The 23,844-nt window shown below is 47.8% G+C and overlaps 1 protein-coding gene across 8 annotated transcripts in view; it reads right to left on the bottom strand.

The window, feature by feature from the left end:
• Positions 1 to 23,844, bottom strand: part of si:rp71-1g18.13 (uncharacterized protein LOC560271 homolog) — a 76,000-nt gene that overhangs the window by 33,782 nt on the left and 18,374 nt on the right. For all 8 annotated transcript variants that reach the window (XM_042075703.1, XM_042075886.1, XM_042075795.1 and 5 more), the window contains 9 exons: positions 23,637 to 23,708; positions 23,439 to 23,507; positions 23,224 to 23,292; positions 8,004 to 8,057; positions 7,558 to 7,623; positions 7,235 to 7,303; positions 6,508 to 6,570; positions 3,440 to 3,523; positions 3,073 to 3,112 (listed from right to left, as the gene is read on the bottom strand). In XM_042075703.1, coding sequence (XP_041931637.1) covers positions 3,073 to 3,112; positions 3,440 to 3,523; positions 6,508 to 6,570; positions 7,235 to 7,303; positions 7,558 to 7,623; positions 8,004 to 8,057; positions 23,224 to 23,292; positions 23,439 to 23,507; positions 23,637 to 23,708 — 586 coding nt within the window. The remainder of the gene's footprint in view (positions 1 to 3,072; positions 3,113 to 3,439; positions 3,524 to 6,507; positions 6,571 to 7,234; positions 7,304 to 7,557; positions 7,624 to 8,003; positions 8,058 to 23,223; positions 23,293 to 23,438; positions 23,508 to 23,636; positions 23,709 to 23,844) is intronic.

The following is a 23,844-nucleotide window of genomic DNA, read 5'->3' on the forward strand; positions in this document are numbered from 1 at the left end:
CTCGCATGCCAGCAGCACTCTTGAGGCGTCAGGGAGTGAGGTTCACCAACGTTCCACACACACAGCTAAGCTAGCTGGCGTCCGTTACATACGCAACAGAAGAAATCTGTGTTGATTAAGGCCTGTGACACGGATATTCTTGCCATTGCGCTCAGTGTTTTTGGGACTCTGGATACAGGCTTAGAGGAGCTGTGGATTGAATTTGGTCAAGGTAAGTCTGTCAGATGGCATGCCTTTTGTCCATGCCCTCATTGGTTGTGATGTTGTCTTAGCCTTTCGTGATAGAGGCAAATGGACTGCCTGGCAATCCTGAGAAGTGTGCCCTGAAGTGTCTAATGTCTTTGAGAAGCTCAGTAAATACATATATACATATATATATATATTTAAACAAACACATGCCACATGCACTTACATAGCTCCTCTGCCCCTGCTGAAGTTCGATTTAGGCCTATACCAGTGACAATTTCCCTATCCAGCCCTGTCGTTCTTTCCCGTCCATTTCCTGTCAATCTTCACTGTTCTATTGAAATAAAAAAAAAAATATATAAAAAAAAAACATGCACTTACTTAGCCCCCCTGCTGAAGTTCAATTTAAACTGATCATTTCCCGATCCAGCTCTGTCTGTCTTCTTCTGTTTTCTACTAATGTCCTGTCAATCTGCACTATTGTATTGAAATTATATATATATAATCATTTCATCATTTCAACTTACTGCACTTACTTAGCCCCCCTGCCCCTGTTGAAGTAACCTAACCAACATATGTTTTATTAACAAAAAACGATTTAATTATGCTAAAATTAGTACTGAAATGTGCTATTTTCCCCATTAACCCATTTCACCTCATCGGTCACAATTGTGACCGAAATAAAATATGTATTTATAAGCCTCTAAAACTGTAACAGGGGAATATCCCAATACTCTTTCAGTAAATATTGAAACAATAGAGTGTTTCAATGAAATGTGTGCAGTGTGAAATGTTTTGAGTAAATTGTCACATGACCAGAGCTGTTTACTTCCTGGTTGCACCTTGAGAAGAGGATGACGGCCTCACAGCTCCCATATAAAAGGTTTTTAAAGTATGTTAAAATAAACATAGAACAAATATTTTTTGTACACATGGTCTTTAAGGTGTCTAGTTATGATATATACATTTATAGTTATTCAAATGTCTTTGGTGTGTTTGCAGAATGAGTAAACATGTTAACGGTCACAATAGTGACCGGTGGGATAGAATGTTGTATCTAGATGCACACATACTTCTACACCTACAAACACACAGACATACACATACTGATACATACACACATACAGAGACATAAACACACACATACACACACAGATACATACACACATACAGAGACATATACACACACATACACACACAGATACCCACACACATACATACTCACACACACATACACACAGATATACACACTCACACACACACACAGACATTCACTCACACATATACACATATTCACACACACAGACACACACACTCACAGACATACACACACACATATTCACACACACACACACACACACACACGCACACACACACACACACATATTCTCACACAAACACACACATGCACACACACACATACACATATTCACACACACAGACATACACACACACTCACATACACTCACACACACACTCACACACACACAAATATACACACTCACACACACACATTCACACGGACATACACACTCACACATACACACACAAACACAAATACACACACAAATACACACATACACACACACACACACACACACAGATATACACTCACATACACAGATATACACACTCAGACATACACATTCACACACACACAGACACAAACACACACACAGACATGCACACTCACACACACAGATATACACACTCACACACACAGATACACACTCACACACACACAAATACACACACACACAGATATACACTCACACACAGATATACACACTCAGACACACACACAGACATACACCCTCACACACACACACAGACATACACACTCAAGGGGACTTCACATTGCACGCGACATGCACTTTGCCTGCTGCTCTCACACACCCACCTACAGATACACACACACATACATATATGTGTGTGTATGTGTGAGTGTGTATGTCTGTGTGTGTGTCTGAGTGTGTATATCTGTGTCTGTGAGTGTATATCTGTGTGTGTGTGTATTTGTGTGTGTGTGTGAGTGTGTATCTGTGTGTGTGAGTGTGTATATCTGTGTGTGTGTGAGTCTGTATGTCTGTGTGTGTGTGTATATCTGTGTGTGTGTGTGTATTTGTGTGTGTGTGAGTGTGTATGTCTGTGTGTGTGTGTGTGAGTGTGTATCTGTGTGTGTGAGTGTGTATGTCTGTGTGTGTGTGTGTGTATTTGTGTGTGTGTGAGTGTGTATGTCTGTGTGTGTGTTTGTGACATACACATTCAGGGTTCTATTTTAACGAGCCGAAGCTCCTGGTAAATAAACAATGTTTACATATTTTTCATATTTATTATTGCCATTGGTCTCAGTGTTCATATCAGTTTGAAAAGTCCTGTCAGAATACCTTTATTTTAACAAAAAAGCAATTTCCGCAACCTTTAATTGAGTATACGCATATTATCCCACTTTTTCATCTACTTTTCTACATTAAAAAAACAAAACAAATTATTGATTACTTCAAAGGGTTGCTAATAACACATGATTTGCATATTTGCATGTCTGGGAAAAATTTGGGCTTAAATGGGTTAATTGTGTCTACCTTCACAATTTAACACATTCTTCACATTTTATTGTAGAATTGGAAAGTCCAGACCCTTTTACCTATATTTAGATATCAAGATCATCAAAATGTGATTATCCAATCCCAATCCAAGTCAAAAACCAAGTATAATGGCTTTCAATGGTGGCCATCTTGGAATATGGCAGCCATATTGGATTTTTTACGTGGCTAATGTGGTTTTTGGATAAAGTGCCAAGTTTGATGCTTGTATCACAAATTGAACAAATGTTTCTCTAATCTGCCGCACTATAGGGGTTCAGCTGTTAATCTCAGATGCACTCACCCTCCACCGTTCTCCACCAATCCAGTAGACCTTCCCCATCCTGGGGCACAGAGGAAAGCAGAAAAAAATAAACATATTAATGGAATGTGTGTGTGTGTGTGTGTGTGTGTGTTTTAAATAAGTGAACACTTTTCAAACGATTGGAGGAGGTAGTTCTCCACGAACATATAGTGAGGCTGGATGAAGAGTTACCGTTGAAATGTAACAATTTGGAATGTTACAATAGTTTGGAATGAAATTTAACAGTTTAAATACAATGTGTCTGCTTCTGCCCTCTTTTCAAAGAATCTGAATGCACCACACAAGTTCTGTGAAAAGAATATTTCTGGCAGAATAGAATGAGTTTGACACACAGAGAGCCCCTCACCCCTTCAACCTCCAGGGGGTTCCCTTCTGTGGGGAAGGCTGCCATCTCCACCTCCTGAATCTCCACCTGCTCTTCTGTGGTCTCCTGGGAATTAATACAGACAACACGACAGTCAGCTGCCTCAGTACATTATTATGACCGCCGCTGGCGAAGCGGTCATATAATGATTGTCAAAGTTTTTTTGAGTCATCTACTTCCTGAATTTTTGGTCAACGATACCCGGGACACCGATACCCGAACACCGGTGCACATGAAATATGGTGGGTATGTAGCCACACTAGACTATTATGGAAAAATTTAGTTTTGTCCCCGGGGGCCACTCCCCCCCCCCCCCCCCCGTGCTGGGCCCCCCGAACCGCAAATAAAGCAGTTTTTCCTAAATAACTACCTGAACCGTGGCACTGAGGAAGAAGAATCTTTTATGGTATGTTGGTCTCAAGGGCCCACATCAACCTGGCCCATAATCACTCATTTGTGATTTGCACCCCCCCCGGTAAAAAATGAAAATGCAATATTATTCTGCTTTAATCGCCCCTATCTTCAGTTAAGATGTTCAGAACTGCACCAAATTTTATGTGTATGATTGACCTGGCATTCTCTGGGGGTAGGCCAAGTTTCGTAGAATTTAATCCATGGGGGGTCTAAAAAAAATTAGGTTATGTGTACATTTAGTGACTGTACACTCATTGGCCTGTAGATGACGGTGCACACATACTGTATACACATGCACACACACACACAGGCACCCACATACTATCTGTATTAGAACGGCCGATACATAATTACAAATTCAGTAGGATTAAAAGAAAGCCAAATATTCATCATAATCATCATGGCTGCATTTCCAGTATTGGCGATAAGTAGTCGTTTGTCCACTAGATGGCGCATCGTTGCAGTGAGACGTAATTTTGTTGGAAGTTAAAAGTGGGTTGGAAAAACAATGGACGCTTCCTACAAGGACTGTAGTTTACCGCAGAGAACGTCTAATAAGTATAGGACGATGTTCACATGAAATGTAATTCCCATTTCTTCTTGAAGCCGAAATAAATCTGAGGATGTTTATCGGACATGCTTGGTTGTTACTGCAGGTACGTTAATCTTATAATTTCAATAAGGACCTAGGTACAATAATGTTACCGTTAGCGTTGGTTGAGTAATGGAGGCCAATTTGATTAATTGCATTAGAAAACTATAAATGCGGTTATACAGTACCAAGCAAATTGATAGCAGCACTGTAATTGTATCTTTCAACTGTCATTTGTTGCACGTGCTACAAAATCATTCTGTGCAATGGAAGATTTACCAACGTTACACCGGTCTGTGTACAGTTTTGCCTATAAATGCGTGAGACTGAGATGCCTGTTTATTTGTTTTAAGTGCGTGCAGGGTGTGAGAGGGGAATCGATGTGCTTTGATTCCAGCTTGGTAGTTGTAGTCTGTGAAATTAAAAAGCCCGTGTGTGTGAAGTATCCAAACAATGACACCTTCATTTCATTATGGCTGCTTTAGCAACACACCTACTGTGTAGTGGGTCCCATATAGAAGTGGCTACTTCATTCGCGCTTTCCTTGACTCATGGAGCTGCGTGAATTTTATTACAACTTTTCGCCATGATATGGCAGTTTAAGTCCGCTTGATACTGTAAGGCGTAAGCCATTGGTTCCCAAAGGAGATTTTATTTGTGTCGCCAGCCTAGCCTATTGACAATTTATGTTGTAAATAGGCCTACCTTATAAGCCTACCTGTAGCTTAGGGAAGCTAACAGCTTTCTATTAGGATCTAATTTGTTAGTGACAGTTTTGTCATAACTCCCTGATGCATTTTTGCATTTAGAATAGCCAGAGCGTGGATATCTCAATCGGAAAATTAAACAATAACGGGTGCCTATGGACTAGGCTGGGAGAACCCAGCCTGATCTGCCCGCTATTTATTTTTTGATTTCTTAAAAGATTGAGCTTGGTCTGGTGAAAGCCAGACTAGCCATGGACCTCAGTTACACAATGCAAGGGAACATGAATCAGCCTATATTTGCACGAACAATAACGGACAACAGCTCTTCAACTTTGGCCCGTTAAAATGTGTATGAACAGTCTAGCGACGCATTTCATCAAGGCCCATTTGGACATGTCAGTTATTTGTACCACTGGTTAGATGTAAAACAGCATTTCGTTTCAGACTACTGTTACTTCATTTGTGCATTAACAATAACGTTTCAGACTACTGTTACTTCATTTGTGCATTGACCATAAAGTATCACATGAACTAAAGATGACTAAAATCTTATGTAGAAGAAGACACATTCACAAAAAATCCATCCATCCAAAAATGACCTTTGTCAAAACGGCATGGAACTGACAGAGATATTTTTGTTTATAAATATATATATATATATATATATATATATATATATTAAAAACATTATGTTGATACCTTTTGCTTTTCCCAAATACAATATAGCCTACAGGTGTAAGTGACCTTTCATCAATCCAGTTGCAATGGATGAACTGTGATGAACTGCCCTACTTGTGATTGTTTAGAGATTTTAAAGGTTTTATAACAATGCTACATCTTCTTTGGCTGTTCTACAATCTATTCACCTTTTCAGCACCAGTAGGCTACTTTCTGTGCAGCTGCACACACACACACTCAGGCATGCCAAACAAGCATAGGCCTACACAAAAGTTTCAAGAGTGGGGGATGGAGTAAAAGATGGAGACAAATTGAAGTGTGATTTATTTTCGCGGAACGGATGTACAGGACTGAGCGGCGGTCATATTTTGTACCGCTATGCGGTACATCTAGTTTAGGTAGGGAGACACAGAGGGTGCCAGTACACAGAGACATGTAGGAGAAAGATGTGTTTAACAGGAGGTCTAGAGGGAGAGAGAAGCTAGAGGCCAGAGAGGAGTGTCTAGGTTAGAGGTATTCAATAGGAAGAGATCTAGGAGAGAGATGTTAGATTTCTTTATGAAACTCTCTCCAAATGTTCTATGTGAGTGGCGTCTTCAACCATAGTGCACCTTCACTTGATTTTTGAATAATATTTCAAGAAGTAGAAAGAGTCTGACCTGCACTGCCAGTATCTCCTGCAGTTCCACAGGCTCCTCCAGAAGGGGCTCTTTACTGGCGCTCTGTGGTGTGAACATGGAAGTGAAAATGATTTATCTTCAGTGATAATGTTCACAACAATCCTACAATAACCTTTCTGTCAGGAGATGGAACTGAGAGAAAGAAAAAAAAAACATGCTCGGTTCCTCTTTAGATTCTTTCATTAGTAAGTTGGCCTACTCAAAAAAAGAGTGATAAACAAATCAGGAAACAAATAACTTATGTTGATAATGGTATGTGCGTGCCAGTACCAGGAAATCTGACATCTATACAAGAGAATAATATCAGAAAGCTGGTCAATTGCTCATGCTTTTGAAATAATTATAGGCGTAGAGTCAACAGACTCTACGCCTATAATTAGCCAACCCCAATGTACTAGGCAACCCCAATGTAACATAAATCTCTTAATAAATTCATAAATACAGATATTCACCTGTCATACTGTACAAGAACAACACAAAATGACAATAGCACAAAAAACAAAGTATTATCATGTCCATGTAGATGGGAAGAATATGCGCTATCTGAATAAAACGTAAGGGTTTGTTTTTGTAGCCAGGAATGAAGACTCTTTGTAAGAAGGCCTCGGTAAAGCCTAACTCATGAAGTATCAAGTGGCACTGCAGAAACAGAGTTGTGTGAGCAGCATTGAAATGAGGAAGTGAGAACGGAGAAGGCTGGCATCACCTGAGCCGAGGGACTAAGGGAGAACTTGGGCATTCTGGGTAGAGTCCTCTTCACTCGGAAGGACACAACCTAAAGGCAGCCAACAGCCCAGAATCAATAGCAGTAACGGCCATTTCAACAATAATATTTCACACTGTAACAGCTGAGGTTGTACCAATGTCTAGTTGTACCATCTAATACCTAAATTGTACTATCTAATTCCTAAGATAACTGTGGCATTGCCCAAAGTCAAAGCGGCTTTAAGCTTGATCTCTCAAACAAAGAACAGGTTGGTCTGATATGATTGGAAAATAAGATTATTTCCTTGTGGTTCAAGAACACACCCGTTTTTTTTTCAGACTTCTTCCTTTTCTCACCAGACCTTGGCTTTCATCCGCGTCTGTGCCAGCCTGATAGGGAAAGATAGAGGGTGGCTTACATTAATCTAGATCAGACACACACAGCAGTCTGTCTCACAGCAGATAGGTATTCTAAGTGACCGACAACTCACAAGTTAACTCACAAGTTAAGTGGTACATAAAACCGAAGAGCCTTATGGTTTAAACAAAACAAAGCCATAGTGCTCTTGATTTAGGATGCTTACCATCTACACAGGTTTGTCACTTAAATATATTCTTGGAAGTCTCAGTGTGACACAAACTGTTCTTGACAACAAACAGCAATGTAACTACTCAACAAGAGTGGAAACGGTTGTTCATAGTTCATTAATTTGACTCCACATCATGTGCTTCTTGGATTTGTGTGTGAGACTGATTTTGTTGGCTATTACCTGTTCTGCAGGTCTTGGTGACCTCCGGAAAATCCCCAGCATTCCTTTCTTCTCCTATTACAAAAACAAAACATTTTTGTTTTGATTCAAAAACAATGATAGAAAGATGTTTGTGTGTGTATGTTTGTGTGAGAACTGGGGCCTGTACTACGAAGCGAGGTTACTGGCTTATCTGGGTAACTTCGAGAGTAACTTGATCACGTGTGGCGTAACTTCCCGATTAACCCGTACTACGAAAGGTGGATATGTTTCAACCGAGGTATGCTGCCATGGCAATTTACGCTGCATCTCAAACCTGCTCCAAGCAGGTTATGTTCTTGGTTAACCCGAGGTTTCCATTAACCACACCCTTTATAAGTATCACCCCTCCACTAACAATTCGAGACAATAGGCTTGTTCGACTTGGACTGAGTCTGACTTGGTCTGGCTTTCTACGTAAACGTGATCTTCGGAGGCTAGCCGGGAGGAGCTACAACAGAGGGCAGCTCATCCCGGACAGGCAGGCTACAGTCTGCCTGACGTGACTCGCGGGAGATATCGCGGAATGCTGTTTGCAATAAACACAGCAGAACTTTCATTCCTACTCATTAAAATGAGCATGATGACTGACGAAATAAATTCTTATGATGTAGTTTAAATAAACCACTGTTGTCATACAGTTAACAGGCCTGCATTGTAGCACATAAATTCAATATCAAGTGTTTCCCCTATATGTGTGTCTATCTATTTAGCCAACAGCAGAAAATAACAGAATATCCAAACGTTTTCAGTAGGCTAGCCTACCATTGTTGCAGAAATCACGTATAAGAAGGTATCCCTTCAATTTCTGTTTATTTTCGCATATTCCAACATAAGGAAGCAGCATGAGACTCCCGTCATAATCGTCATGAGGACATTCCTCCCAAATGGCCCTATCACGTCTTTGAACTGACGTCATGAGGGCGTGTTTTAGCTCGTGCAGCTCGTGGAAGGCAACTGCAAGATCTGTCTGCAGGCTAAGACTCCCGCGATATTTTAAGGTCATGTGACATGGTGTCACGGTGGTAGGTCCCTCCCCGGCTGACAGAAGTCGGACAGAATTTCTTACCAGCAAGCATTGCGTCCATCCCAGTATGCATTGTGTTCAACCCAGCATGCATCACATCAAGTCAGATCTGCACAGATCTGCCTCAAGTCGAACACGCCTATTGTCGGCGTACCTGGATGATCCATACGACATTGGAGCGCAAATCGTGAGGGGCTCTCTTCGCAGGGCGAGGGGTTTTAGAGACCGCCATATATAGACTATATATATATATATATAGTCTATATATGGCGGTATATATATATATATATATATATATATATATATATATATATAAAGAGGCGATTGCTCTAAGACTACAGGGGAAGCTCAGCCTCCTCTAAAATATCACAGAAAATCGCATCAAATAACACTATTACATTAGCTTCTAGCCTACTATTCCAACTAGAACATGCTGAAAACATGTTCATCTTCATGGCTAGTTTGTTCAGCAAATAAGGTTTTGTCGGTCATTTATCGTGATTTCGCACCCGTAATACATTGCTGTGACGACACGATCCATCAAAAAACCATGCAAAAAACCCATAGACACTCGGCTTCACTGGACTTTCAATGGCACTTACAGAGTGGGCTGATCTCAGTGCAGAAAAGCTACACGTTTATTGGACAAGCGCCACAAAATCGTCATTTCCAGGGAAGCCCGGCGTCTCTGGGAGTGAATGGGACAGTGGGATGGCCTGGACGCCGAGCTTCTGTATGATGATTGGAGGAACCGTCATAGAGGCTGGACTCTTTTTGATTGACAGCATATGTCGCGATCTGACAGGAAGTGGTTCAAGTTCAAGGGATGCGTTAACGTTCCGGTCAAAGATAATGAATGCGTAGCAAGATGGGTCGTCCTAGTTCATGTCTATGAGGGCAAAGTGCAGTTCAGTCAGAGACGGGCTCTGGTTCAGTTCCCGCCTGCACAGGGGCGTGTCACTGACGTATGATTTACGTTTGAACGCCTCGGTTCCACGCCAGACAAGCCAGAGTACAAAATAAACTTGGTGTAGCCTACACCTTCATTAATGTAGATTTTCTCCCGACTGGAGGGTCATACTATCACGACATTCTACTGAAATAGGGAGGAGGGTTTGGAGATCATGTTACCGTGTCCGAAATGTGCATCCATTGCTCAGAAAAATAAGGCTTTGAAAAATTCTGGGAAATTCTTGGATTCTGCCATAGACCTCAATGTTAAAAAGAGAGCCCGATCACTGCATAAATGTGCGGGGGCGTGTACTGCTACCCTATTTGCATAAATTTCCAGGGACAGGAAATGGCCTCTCATGAAGTATCTTCGTAATCAACCATCTTTGTTACGGTACCGATCCACTTGCACGACACTTCATTTTGTCGTGTCGCATTCCACTCTAGTCCTATGGGTGACGTCAAGCGACTTTAACGCGCCCGCAAAGCATTCCGGGAAGGCAGCGCTGCATTTGAAAATATGTCGCACGTCAAAAAGCTGGGCAAAGCCCATCTTTATGCAAATTAATCCGTTGAACGCGAGGCGACTCTCCAATGAAAGGACAAGGTTGTAGGTCCTTTGTCTACCACAACGGTGCCTGTGAAACTTTGGTTCCGCTTACAAGACAAATAATGTTTTAACGATCTCTTCCACGACCACCTAGTAGGCTAGTCCATAAAACAAACGAAACTAGGATTTGGATGAATATATTGACTGTTGGTGTTTCTGGTGAGGATTTGAGATTGCATTGAGTAGTTTAAATAAAACAAGATTTCCAAATGGCTTGCATAGTTTGTTTAGGCTATTAATGTGTTGTATACTGTTAAGTACATGTCTAAAATTGTGGTCCATTTGTGGAAAAACACTTAAGATACGTTAAAACGAACTAAGTATGAGCTTTTTAAACAAAACGCCCACACACAACTGAACGTGGGGAGGCAGCGCAACATCTATGCGACACGACGAAATGAAGTGTCGTGCAAGTGGATCGGTACCATTAGTGTTGACAGGTGAAGTCGAGAGGCAAGGCAAGTTGCAGCTCAAATTCTCATAATTTGGGAGTAATACAGTCGGTTTCTGTGGAGTTAATGTAATGTGGAGTTACAGAGTTTGTGACTTGCTTTTGTTTCAGTTGTGTATTTAGGCTAAGTTAGGTAGCGCGCTATATAACGGTGTAGGCTACATGATGCCATGCCAACTCTGGGTTTTGGGATAATTTTTTGCCCTCAAAGAACAACATAGCACCTTAATAATATTAATTTAATAATTGACCAGTTTTATCAGAGCTTCCCCTGTTCCAAAGAGCAGCAATCGCCACTATATATATACGATATTCTCTATGAAGATATAGATTGTCAGCCGAAGGAATTCGTTATCTTTGTCAGATGATCTAGGCAGAAGTCTCTAATGTCACTCGTCATTGTCATGAGCATTCTCTCTCCCTGGCAACAACCCTTAATTGATTCAACTCTCTGCCACTCTGCTCACTCTCTCTCTACTCTGCCTAACGAGCTCCACCTGGCTCCGCCCTGCTCAGCTCTTGTTACCTGGCCAGCTGAGCTGCATTTCCTACTCACCATCCTCACCTTGCCCCACTCTGCTCTAATTACTCTGCCAGCTGCACTGCATTTCTCCACTAACCTCTCCCAGTATATAAAGCCCTGTTTTTCAGCCAAGCCCTGTCAGATCGTCTTCAAACCTGGACCAGTAACCTGCCTGCCTGTCTACTCTCTGACTCCTACCTGTGATTCGGATCCTTTCTTGACTGCCTCCCTGTTCTACTGCCCCGGTTATCCCGACCTGCCTTCCGGGTCTTCTCGATTACTCTCCGATCTTCAGCCCCCCCGGTAACTCGAATCTGCCTTCTGTCTCTCACCACGTTTAGTGCCTAGCCCTGGTCTGTACTACTGCCTGCTGTTCACCTTGCTGTTGTGTGTGGGTTCCCCTGAGCCCCGAGAACCCCTGACACCCCTGGCACTCCTAGCACCCCTGGAACCGGAACCTCCAAGACCTCACGTTTCTCTCACTCCTCTTCCCCCCTGAACCCTTCAATAAAAAGACTCTGAATTTGAACTTGCGCTCTTGGGTCGTCTTCTGTCCGTGACAGAACGATCTGACCATCATGGACCCAGCGCACTCCCTGACCACTATGGAGGAAGAGCCCGAGATGACTGCCCTACAGCGACTGGAACGCACTGAGGGAGACATCAATCGGATGGCTGGCGACATCGCTTCCCTTCTCCAGCAGCAACAGCAACAGCTTCAACAGCAGCAGCAACAGTTCCAACTGCAGCAACAACTGCTAGCCCAAGCCCTGCAACTACTCTCAAACCCGGCTACTCCACCTGCACCCACCCCTGGTTCTTCTGTTCCTGTACCACCGGCAGTGCTGCCACCAGATCCCCACACTCCTGAACCAGAGATTGGGAACCCGGAACGTTTCGATGGAAACCAAAAGCAAGTAAGACCATTCTTGAGCAGCTGCCGAATCCAGTTCGCACTACAGCCCAGGACCTTCTCAACGGAGGGAGCCAAGGTGGGGTATGTCATCACCCATCTCACCGGCCGAGCTCGGTTGTGGGGAACGGCGGAATTTGACCGGCAAACTCCAGCCTGTGCCTCCTTCAGTGCCTTTGAGGAGGAGATGTTAAAGGTCTTTGATCTAGGCTCGCCAACAGCCGAAGCGTCACAAGCTCTGCTCACCATCCGTCAGGGCAATCGGACAGTGGCAGACTTCTCCATTGACTTTCGTACCCTGGCCAGTCAAAGCTCGTTTAACTCAGAGGCACTGGTGCAAGCCTTCCTCCACAGCTTGGCGGACTATATCAAAGACGAGCTTGTTTCTCATGACCCGCCCTCAACGCTTGATGCCGCCATTGACCTTGCCGTCCGCATTGACCGCCGTATACAGACCCGGAGGAGGGAGAAGGGGCGTCTCAGTCAACCTGCCATCCGCACTCGGGTCGATACCTCCTCTGTCCAGCCCCTGCCTGTCAAGTCCCTAGGCCAACTCAATCAGCCTGAGGCCATGGAGATTGGCCGTGCCTCTCTGACTCCCGAGGAGCGTCGGCACCGTCTAACCTCCAACCTTTGCCTCTACTGTGGTGGTGAAAATCACCATGGTCGCCACCTGTCCGGCAAAAGCCGCAGCTCACCAGGTGTAGGGGAGATCCGGGTGAGCTCAACAAGTCTTCAGTCTCCCTCCATTCGAAAACCCCTGCTTCATCTCCGCCTTCAGCTTTCCGACACGACTCATACGTTGGCCGCCCTTGTGGATTCTGGAGCCGAAGCAAACATCATGGACCCTGAGCTTGCACGGCGACTGGACGTGAACCATCATCAACTGGCACAACCCATTCCTGTACGAGCCCTGGATGGACATCATCTGGGCACGGTCACTCACATCTCAGCCCCTGTGACAATTCTGCTGTCAGGAAACCACCAAGAGTCCATCCAGTTTCACCTCCTACACTCACCTGGCCAACCACTCATTCTCGGATACCCGTGGCTCCGTCAGCACAACCCCCACATCGACTGGGAGACAGGAACAGTCCGTTCGTGGGGAAGGAGTTGTCACCAGACCTGTTTAAGGGGGGCCACCCTGCCCGTTCATCGGGAAATATCTAGCGCTACCCCCGACATATCCAATGTTCCGACCTGTTACCACAGCCTGAAAGAGGTGTTCAACAAATCCAAGGCGACATCTCTACCCCCACACAGACCCTATGACTGCGCGATTGATCTCCTGCCTGGCACAGCACCTCCCAAGGGTCGTCTGTATTCACTGTCAGCCCCGGAAAGAAAGGCCATGGAAGACTACATTAATGACTCTCTTGCCGCCGGGATAATCAGACCGTCTTCTTCCCCCGCAGGAGCGGGATTCTTCTTCGTCGGTAAGAAGGACGGTTCTCTTCGTCCATGCATAGATTACCGGGGTCTGAACGACATCACGGTTAAGAATCGCTACCCACTGCCCTTACTTTCGTCTGCCTTCGAACTGCTGCAGGGAGCCACCGTATTCACGAAGCTGGACCTTCGCAATGCCTACCATCTGGTGCGGGTGAGAGAGGGAGACGAGTGGAAGACTGCGTTCAACACACCAACCGGCCACTATGAATACCTCGTCATGCCATTTGGCCTCACCAATGCCCCAGCAGTTTTTCAAGCCCTAGTGAATGATATCCTCAGGGACATGTTAAATACATTCGTTTTTGTGTACCTTGACGATATTTTAATATTCTCAAAGACTCTGTCAGAACACACGCACCATGTCCAGTTGGTCCTGCGCCGCCTGCTGGAGAACTCTCTTTTCGTGAAGGCAGAGAAGTGCGAGTTCCATGCCAAGACCGTTTCATTCCTGGGGTATGTGATCAACGAGGGCAGCATTCAGATGGATCTCACGAAGGTGTCGGCTGTCACGTCCTGGCCAGTCCCTGAGTCTCGGAAAAAGTTGCAACAGTTCCTGGGCTTTGCGAACTTCTATAGGAGGTTCATCCGAAACTATAGCACAGTGGCTGCACCACTCACGGCGCTAACCAGCACTAAACAGCCGTACCAATGGACAGCAGCTGCTGATAAGGCCTTCCATAGCCTCAAGACACGTTTCACTTCCGCTCCCATCCTCCAGATGCCAGATGCAGCAAGGCAGTTTGTGGTGGAGGTAGATGCTTCGGACGTGGGAGTGGGTGCAGTGCTTTCTCAGAGAGCAGCCGAGGATGGCAAGATGCACCCCTGTGCCTTCTACTCCCGTCGGCTAACCCCAGCCGAATGCAACTACGACATTGGGAACCGCGAGCTGCTGGCCGTCAAGCTCGCCCTTGAAGAATGGCGGCACTGGTTAGAGGGGTCAAAGGAACCATTCGTAGTGTGGACAGACCACAAAAACCTGGAGTATATCCAAACAGCCAGGAGGCTGAACTCCCGTCAACAGCGGTGGTCTCTGTTCTTTACCCGCTTCAATTTCACGCTCTCCTACCGCCCGGGATCTCGCAACATCAAACCTGATGCCCTTTCCCGGATGTTTCAGAAGGACGAGATCACCGCCATGCCAGCTCCCATTCTTCCCAGCCACTTTGTCGTAGCGGCCCTCACCTGGGAGATCGAGAAGCAGGTCATGGAGGCTCTTCGGAACCAGCCAGGCCCAAGCACCAGCGCCCCCAACCGTCTGTTTGTTCCAGCAAATCTCAGGTCACCTGTGATCCAGTGGGGGCACGAATCCCGTCTGGCCTGTCATCCCGGCATCACTCGCACCCTTCATCTGGTCCGCCAGCGGTTCTGGTGGCGGCGGATGAGACGGGATGTCCAAGAATTCATCCGAGCTTGTCCCACTTGTAACCGAAACAAGACCCCCAACCAGCCTCCTGCTGGGTTGCTGCAACCCCTACTCGTACCCAAGCGGCCCTGGTCCCACGTTTCACTGGACTTTGTTACGGGTCTTCCGCCCTCTGACGGACACACAGTCATCCTTACCATTGTTGACCGCTTTAGTAAGATGACTCACTTCGTGCCTCTTCCTAAACTACCCTCTGCTAAGGAGACCGCCCAGGTGGTCCTGGAATATGTGTTTCGTATCCATGGCCTACCCCAGGATATAGTGTCAGACCGGGGGCCGCAATTCTCAGCAACCTTTTGGAAGGAGCTCCGCTCTAGGCGACGGGGTAGGGGTCTCCAGTACCTCGTTGACTGGGAGGGATATGGTCCGGAGGAGAGGACCTGGATCCCGGCCAGGAGGATAGTGGACCGGACCCTCATCACTGACTTCCACCGACTACATCCTGATCAGCCTGCAATCCGTAGGGGCCGTCCCAGAGGGGTCCCTAGCCGTCCTGCCCGCCCGGCTTCCTGTCCTGTGCCTGACCCTGATCCTGTCTCAGTACCTGTCCTGTCTCCCGACCGTGACCCTCCAGCTCCTTCTGAGGATGGGGATGCTCACTCGGACCGCTCGGAGGAGTTCTGACCCGCCGCCTGCTCCCCTCCACCCTCCCGGCATGATGTTGTTCTTGGGACTTCTGGGGCCGTCCCTTAGGGGGGGGGTCCTGTCATGAGCATTCTCTCTCCCTGGCAACAACCCTTAATTGATTCAACTCTCTGCCACTCTGCTCACTCTCTCTCTACTCTGCCTAACGAGCTCCACCTGGCTCCGCCCTGCTCAGCTCTTGTTACCTGGCCAGCTGAGCTGCATTTCCTACTCACCATCCTCACCTTGCCCCACTCTGCTCTAATTACTCTGCCAGCTGCACTGCATTTCTCCACTAACCTCTCCCAGTATATAAAGCCCTGTTTTTCAGCCAAGCCCTGTCAGATCGTCTTCAAACCTGGACCAGTAACCTGCCTGCCTGTCTACTCTCTGACTCCTACCTGTGATTCGGATCCTTTCTTGACTGCCTCCCTGTTCTACTGCCCCGGTTATCCCGACCTGCCTTCCGGGTCTTCTCGATTACTCTCCGATCTTCAGCCCCCCCGGTAACTCGAATCTGCCTTCTGTCTCTCACCACGTTTAGTGCCTAGCCCTGGTCTGTACTACTGCCTGCTGTTCACCTTGCTGTTGTGTGTGGGTTCCCCTGAGCCCCGAGAACCCCTGACACCCCTGGCACTCCTAGCACCCCTGGAACCGGAACCTCCAAGACCTCACGTTTCTCTCACTCCTCTTCCCCCCTGAACCCTTCAATAAAAAGACTCTGAATTTGAACTTGCGCTCTTGGGTCGTCTTCTGTCCGTGACAGAACGATCTGACCATCATGGACCCAGCGCACTCCCTGACCACTATGGAGGAAGAGCCCGAGATGACTGCCCTACAGCGACTGGAACGCACTGAGGGAGACATCAATCGGATGGCTGGCGACATCGCTTCCCTTCTCCAGCAGCAACAGCAACAGCTTCAACAGCAGCAGCAACAGTTCCAACTGCAGCAACAACTGCTAGCCCAAGCCCTGCAACTACTCTCAAACCCGGCTACTCCACCTGCACCCACCCCTGGTTCTTCTGTTCCTGTACCACCGGCAGTGCTGCCACCAGATCCCCACACTCCTGAACCAGAGATTGGGAACCCGGAACGTTTCGATGGAAACCAAAAGCAAGTAAGACCATTCTTGAGCAGCTGCCGAATCCAGTTCGCACTACAGCCCAGGACCTTCTCAACGGAGGGAGCCAAGGTGGGGTATGTCATCACCCATCTCACCGGCCGAGCTCGGTTGTGGGGAACGGCGGAATTTGACCGGCAAACTCCAGCCTGTGCCTCCTTCAGTGCCTTTGAGGAGGAGATGTTAAAGGTCTTTGATCTAGGCTCGCCAACAGCCGAAGCGTCACAAGCTCTGCTCACCATCCGTCAGGGCAATCGGACAGTGGCAGACTTCTCCATTGACTTTCGTACCCTGGCCAGTCAAAGCTCGTTTAACTCAGAGGCACTGGTGCAAGCCTTCCTCCACAGCTTGGCGGACTATATCAAAGACGAGCTTGTTTCTCATGACCCGCCCTCAACGCTTGATGCCGCCATTGACCTTGCCGTCCGCATTGACCGCCGTATACAGACCCGGAGGAGGGAGAAGGGGCGTCTCAGTCAACCTGCCATCCGCACTCGGGTCGATACCTCCTCTGTCCAGCCCCTGCCTGTCAAGTCCCTAGGCCAACTCAATCAGCCTGAGGCCATGGAGATTGGCCGTGCCTCTCTGACTCCCGAGGAGCGTCGGCACCGTCTAACCTCCAACCTTTGCCTCTACTGTGGTGGTGAAAATCACCATGGTCGCCACCTGTCCGGCAAAAGCCGCAGCTCACCAGGTGTAGGGGAGATCCGGGTGAGCTCAACAAGTCTTCAGTCTCCCTCCATTCGAAAACCCCTGCTTCATCTCCGCCTTCAGCTTTCCGACACGACTCATACGTTGGCCGCCCTTGTGGATTCTGGAGCCGAAGCAAACATCATGGACCCTGAGCTTGCACGGCGACTGGACGTGAACCATCATCAACTGGCACAACCCATTCCTGTACGAGCCCTGGATGGACATCATCTGGGCACGGTCACTCACATCTCAGCCCCTGTGACAATTCTGCTGTCAGGAAACCACCAAGAGTCCATCCAGTTTCACCTCCTACACTCACCTGGCCAACCACTCATTCTCGGATACCCGTGGCTCCGTCAGCACAACCCCCACATCGACTGGGAGACAGGAACAGTCCGTTCGTGGGGAAGGAGTTGTCACCAGACCTGTTTAAGGGGGGCCACCCTGCCCGTTCATCGGGAAATATCTAGCGCTACCCCCGACATATCCAATGTTCCGACCTGTTACCACAGCCTGAAAGAGGTGTTCAACAAATCCAAGGCGACATCTCTACCCCCACACAGACCCTATGACTGCGCGATTGATCTCCTGCCTGGCACAGCACCTCCCAAGGGTCGTCTGTATTCACTGTCAGCCCCGGAAAGAAAGGCCATGGAAGACTACATTAATGACTCTCTTGCCGCCGGGATAATCAGACCGTCTTCTTCCCCCGCAGGAGCGGGATTCTTCTTCGTCGGTAAGAAGGACGGTTCTCTTCGTCCATGCATAGATTACCGGGGTCTGAACGACATCACGGTTAAGAATCGCTACCCACTGCCCTTACTTTCGTCTGCCTTCGAACTGCTGCAGGGAGCCACCGTATTCACGAAGCTGGACCTTCGCAATGCCTACCATCTGGTGCGGGTGAGAGAGGGAGACGAGTGGAAGACTGCGTTCAACACACCAACCGGCCACTATGAATACCTCGTCATGCCATTTGGCCTCACCAATGCCCCAGCAGTTTTTCAAGCCCTAGTGAATGATATCCTCAGGGACATGTTAAATACATTCGTTTTTGTGTACCTTGACGATATTTTAATATTCTCAAAGACTCTGTCAGAACACACGCACCATGTCCAGTTGGTCCTGCGCCGCCTGCTGGAGAACTCTCTTTTCGTGAAGGCAGAGAAGTGCGAGTTCCATGCCAAGACCGTTTCATTCCTGGGGTATGTGATCAACGAGGGCAGCATTCAGATGGATCTCACGAAGGTGTCGGCTGTCACGTCCTGGCCAGTCCCTGAGTCTCGGAAAAAGTTGCAACAGTTCCTGGGCTTTGCGAACTTCTATAGGAGGTTCATCCGAAACTATAGCACAGTGGCTGCACCACTCACGGCGCTAACCAGCACTAAACAGCCGTACCAATGGACAGCAGCTGCTGATAAGGCCTTCCATAGCCTCAAGACACGTTTCACTTCCGCTCCCATCCTCCAGATGCCAGATGCAGCAAGGCAGTTTGTGGTGGAGGTAGATGCTTCGGACGTGGGAGTGGGTGCAGTGCTTTCTCAGAGAGCAGCCGAGGATGGCAAGATGCACCCCTGTGCCTTCTACTCCCGTCGGCTAACCCCAGCCGAATGCAACTACGACATTGGGAACCGCGAGCTGCTGGCCGTCAAGCTCGCCCTTGAAGAATGGCGGCACTGGTTAGAGGGGTCAAAGGAACCATTCGTAGTGTGGACAGACCACAAAAACCTGGAGTATATCCAAACAGCCAGGAGGCTGAACTCCCGTCAACAGCGGTGGTCTCTGTTCTTTACCCGCTTCAATTTCACGCTCTCCTACCGCCCGGGATCTCGCAACATCAAACCTGATGCCCTTTCCCGGATGTTTCAGAAGGACGAGATCACCGCCATGCCAGCTCCCATTCTTCCCAGCCACTTTGTCGTAGCGGCCCTCACCTGGGAGATCGAGAAGCAGGTCATGGAGGCTCTTCGGAACCAGCCAGGCCCAAGCACCAGCGCCCCCAACCGTCTGTTTGTTCCAGCAAATCTCAGGTCACCTGTGATCCAGTGGGGGCACGAATCCCGTCTGGCCTGTCATCCCGGCATCACTCGCACCCTTCATCTGGTCCGCCAGCGGTTCTGGTGGCGGCGGATGAGACGGGATGTCCAAGAATTCATCCGAGCTTGTCCCACTTGTAACCGAAACAAGACCCCCAACCAGCCTCCTGCTGGGTTGCTGCAACCCCTACTCGTACCCAAGCGGCCCTGGTCCCACGTTTCACTGGACTTTGTTACGGGTCTTCCGCCCTCTGACGGACACACAGTCATCCTTACCATTGTTGACCGCTTTAGTAAGATGACTCACTTCGTGCCTCTTCCTAAACTACCCTCTGCTAAGGAGACCGCCCAGGTGGTCCTGGAATATGTGTTTCGTATCCATGGCCTACCCCAGGATATAGTGTCAGACCGGGGGCCGCAATTCTCAGCAACCTTTTGGAAGGAGTTCTGTCATCTCCTTGGGGCCACCGCCAGCCTATCATCTGGATTCCACCCGCAGTCAAATGGCCAAACTGAACGCATGAACCAGGAGCTGGAGAAGGCACTGAGGTGCGTGGCCTCCCAAGATCCCCGGGCCTGGGCTCAACACCTGCTCTGGGTGGAATATGCCCATAATTCACTCACTAGTTCCGCCACCGGGCTCTCCCCCTTTCAGTGTGTCTACGGGTATCAACCCCCACTGTTTGCCAGCCAGGAAGTGGATGCCACCTGTCCGTCTGCTCTTGCGTATGCCCGCCGCTGCCGCCGCACTTGGGCCCAGGCTCGCACTATGCTCCTGAAGTCAGGAACCAGCTACGCCGTCGGTGCCAACCGACGGAGGGCCCCAGCACCTACTTACCGGGTTGGTCAGAAGGTCTGGCTGTCTGCCCGGGATCTGCCGCTGCGGGTTGAATCACGAAAGCTGGCCCCTCGCTTCATTGGTCCTTTTCCTGTGCAGAAAGTCATCAGTCCAACGGCGGTTCGGCTTCAGTTGCCCACTTCCATGCGGGTCCATCCCACCTTCCACGTCTCCAAGGTCAAGCCGGTCCATGAAAGTCCCCTGGTCCCTGCGGCTCCGCCGCCGCCTCCTCCGCGCCTCTTAGATGGCGGTCCTGTCTTCACCGTCCGGCGGCTGCTCCGCTCTAGGCGACGGGGTAGGGGTCTCCAGTACCTCGTTGACTGGGAGGGATATGGTCCGGAGGAGAGGACCTGGATCCCGGCCAGGAGGATAGTGGACCGGACCCTCATCACTGACTTCCACCGACTACATCCTGATCAGCCTGCAATCCGTAGGGGCCGTCCCAGAGGGGTCCCTAGCCGTCCTGCCCGCCCGGCTTCCTGTCCTGTGCCTGACCCTGATCCTGTCTCAGTACCTGTCCTGTCTCCCGACCGTGACCCTCCAGCTCCTTCTGAGGATGGGGATGCTCACTCGGACCGCTCGGAGGAGTTCTGACCCGCCGCCTGCTCCCCTCCACCCTCCCGGCATGATGTTGTTCTTGGGACTTCTGGGGCCGTCCCTTAGGGGGGGGGTCCTGTCATGAGCATTCTCTCTCCCTGGCAACAACCCTTAATTGATTCAACTCTCTGCCACTCTGCTCACTCTCTCTCTACTCTGCCTAACGAGCTCCACCTGGCTCCGCCCTGCTCAGCTCTTGTTACCTGGCCAGCTGAGCTGCATTTCCTACTCACCATCCTCACCTTGCCCCACTCTGCTCTAATTACTCTGCCAGCTGCACTGCATTTCTCCACTAACCTCTCCCAGTATATAAAGCCCTGTTTTTCAGCCAAGCCCTGTCAGATCGTCTTCAAACCTGGACCAGTAACCTGCCTGCCTGTCTACTCTCTGACTCCTACCTGTGATTCGGATCCTTTCTTGACTGCCTCCCTGTTCTACTGCCCCGGTTATCCCGACCTGCCTTCCGGGTCTTCTCGATTACTCTCCGATCTTCAGCCCCCCCGGTAACTCGAATCTGCCTTCTGTCTCTCACCACGTTTAGTGCCTAGCCCTGGTCTGTACTACTGCCTGCTGTTCACCTTGCTGTTGTGTGTGGGTTCCCCTGAGCCCCGAGAACCCCTGACACCCCTGGCACTCCTAGCACCCCTGGAACCGGAACCTCCAAGACCTCACGTTTCTCTCACTCCTCTTCCCCCCTGAACCCTTCAATAAAAAGACTCTGAATTTGAACTTGCGCTCTTGGGTCGTCTTCTGTCCGTGACAGTCATAGCAATGCCCTTATGTGGACATTCATGTATTCCATCTAATCGGTGATGCTGAACATCTGAGCAAGAATAATATGTCCGAAAATAAATCGGACATAGGCCTAGCCTACAGTATGCTGAACATCTGAGCAAGAATAGCCTAAAATAAATCGGACATAGCCTACAGTAGGCCTAATAAAAAACAAACGTGTTGAATTGAATGGCATATAACTGTACCCTGCACATAAAGGCTACACATTTCCACAGCACCAGAATCCGACCGAATGCCTCCCTCAACCCCTTCCATAATCGGCCTTCCACTATTATTTGCGATGGCCAACTCCTCTGGTACTGTAAAACACTCTGGTGCCTTACAGTAGTGTTCAAAGACACCTTTTTCTTGTTAGCTGTAAAACAGAGGCCAAGTGAAGGCTATAAGCATACTAGGCCTACATGTTTTCATAATTAAAAAATATTAATGCAAGCTATGACTATATAAACCACTATTCTGAATAATGTGTTTGTTTTCACCTGCTGCCATGTGCGTTTGGCAATGGTGTTGCATCTGAAATGTTCACAGGATTAGGCATACACTAAATCAGTCAATGGGGGCTACTTAAACATTCAATTATCCTATTACTGTAATCTATATGCCCACTTCTAAATTGTGTTGCATCTGTAGGCATTTCTATGAACTCAAAATAGGCAATTTAATTATTTCAACTAATTTCAGACATTCCACAAGCTATTAATCCTCCGTAACACATATTTGAAGAACATGTGGAAATAAAACTTTACTTTTAGGCATTTAGGCTACCCGATCTGCAATACGTTGCCTTGTCTTGCTTTGTTCACTGCCGACGTATTTGATTTTTGTCGTAGAGTGGGTTTTAATTCCTCATAACTTGGCATAATAATTGTGCATTCCTCATCCGTAAAATAAGGTGATCATTGAAATCATTGAAAAGTGGTGACTTGCGCTGCAACCCGCCCCTTTTATGTGAACGCGCACAAACTCCAATTAGGTTAACCCCGGCTCAACAAATCAACTTCATAATCAGCGTCGTAGTACCGATTAACACCACTTAAGATAACCAGGTTTTGTCAACCCCGGTTTAACAAAGTAACCCTGGGTTACATCTGGGTAGGTTAAGCTCCCTTCGAAGTACAGGCCCATGATGTGCAAAGCCGAGCTTACCTTGGCATTATTATTCTCAAGGAGATTGTCCTTACTACCAGAAAGCTGAGGGTCAACAGACAGAAGGTCCTGGTAAAATTGAATTGACAACATTTTTTGTTGTTGTTACCACAAAGAGAGGTAAAAACTACTGTGTTAAAACATTGCCTGGTTTAATACATGTTTAACCCGCTATAATCATATATGTTCATTTGTCATTTCTGTGCTGTTAATACCTGTGAACTGTCGAAGTCTGCAAGGCTGTCATTGCTTTCTGACAGTTCGCTAAACTGATTAAGCGGGTCCTGATAGAAGAAGGAAATGAGCCTTTATATTAACACTACAGACACACATCAACAGACATGCCACTGATCACTGATTAGACTGCTAAACTGGTCAGACTGGACTGGTAGGGGGAGTGACTAATTGAATACCGTAGATGCCTGAGACCGGAGCGCAGGCTTGGGAGACCTCCTGAACATGCCACTCAAGCCTGTGGTCTTCTCCTGAAACACAAGTAAACACACAGTTCATTAAGGAGGCTACAAAGGGTCAAGCAGCAGTACCATTGAGTAGCACGATCATTAACAAATTATGCAATGAACTGTTATTTAGCATGACATTAAATACACGGAGAAGATT

The sequence above is a fragment of the Alosa sapidissima genome, chromosome 1, assembly GCF_018492685.1.
Source record: "Alosa sapidissima isolate fAloSap1 chromosome 1, fAloSap1.pri, whole genome shotgun sequence".
NCBI classification, from domain to species: Eukaryota; Metazoa; Chordata; class Actinopteri; order Clupeiformes; family Clupeidae; genus Alosa; species Alosa sapidissima.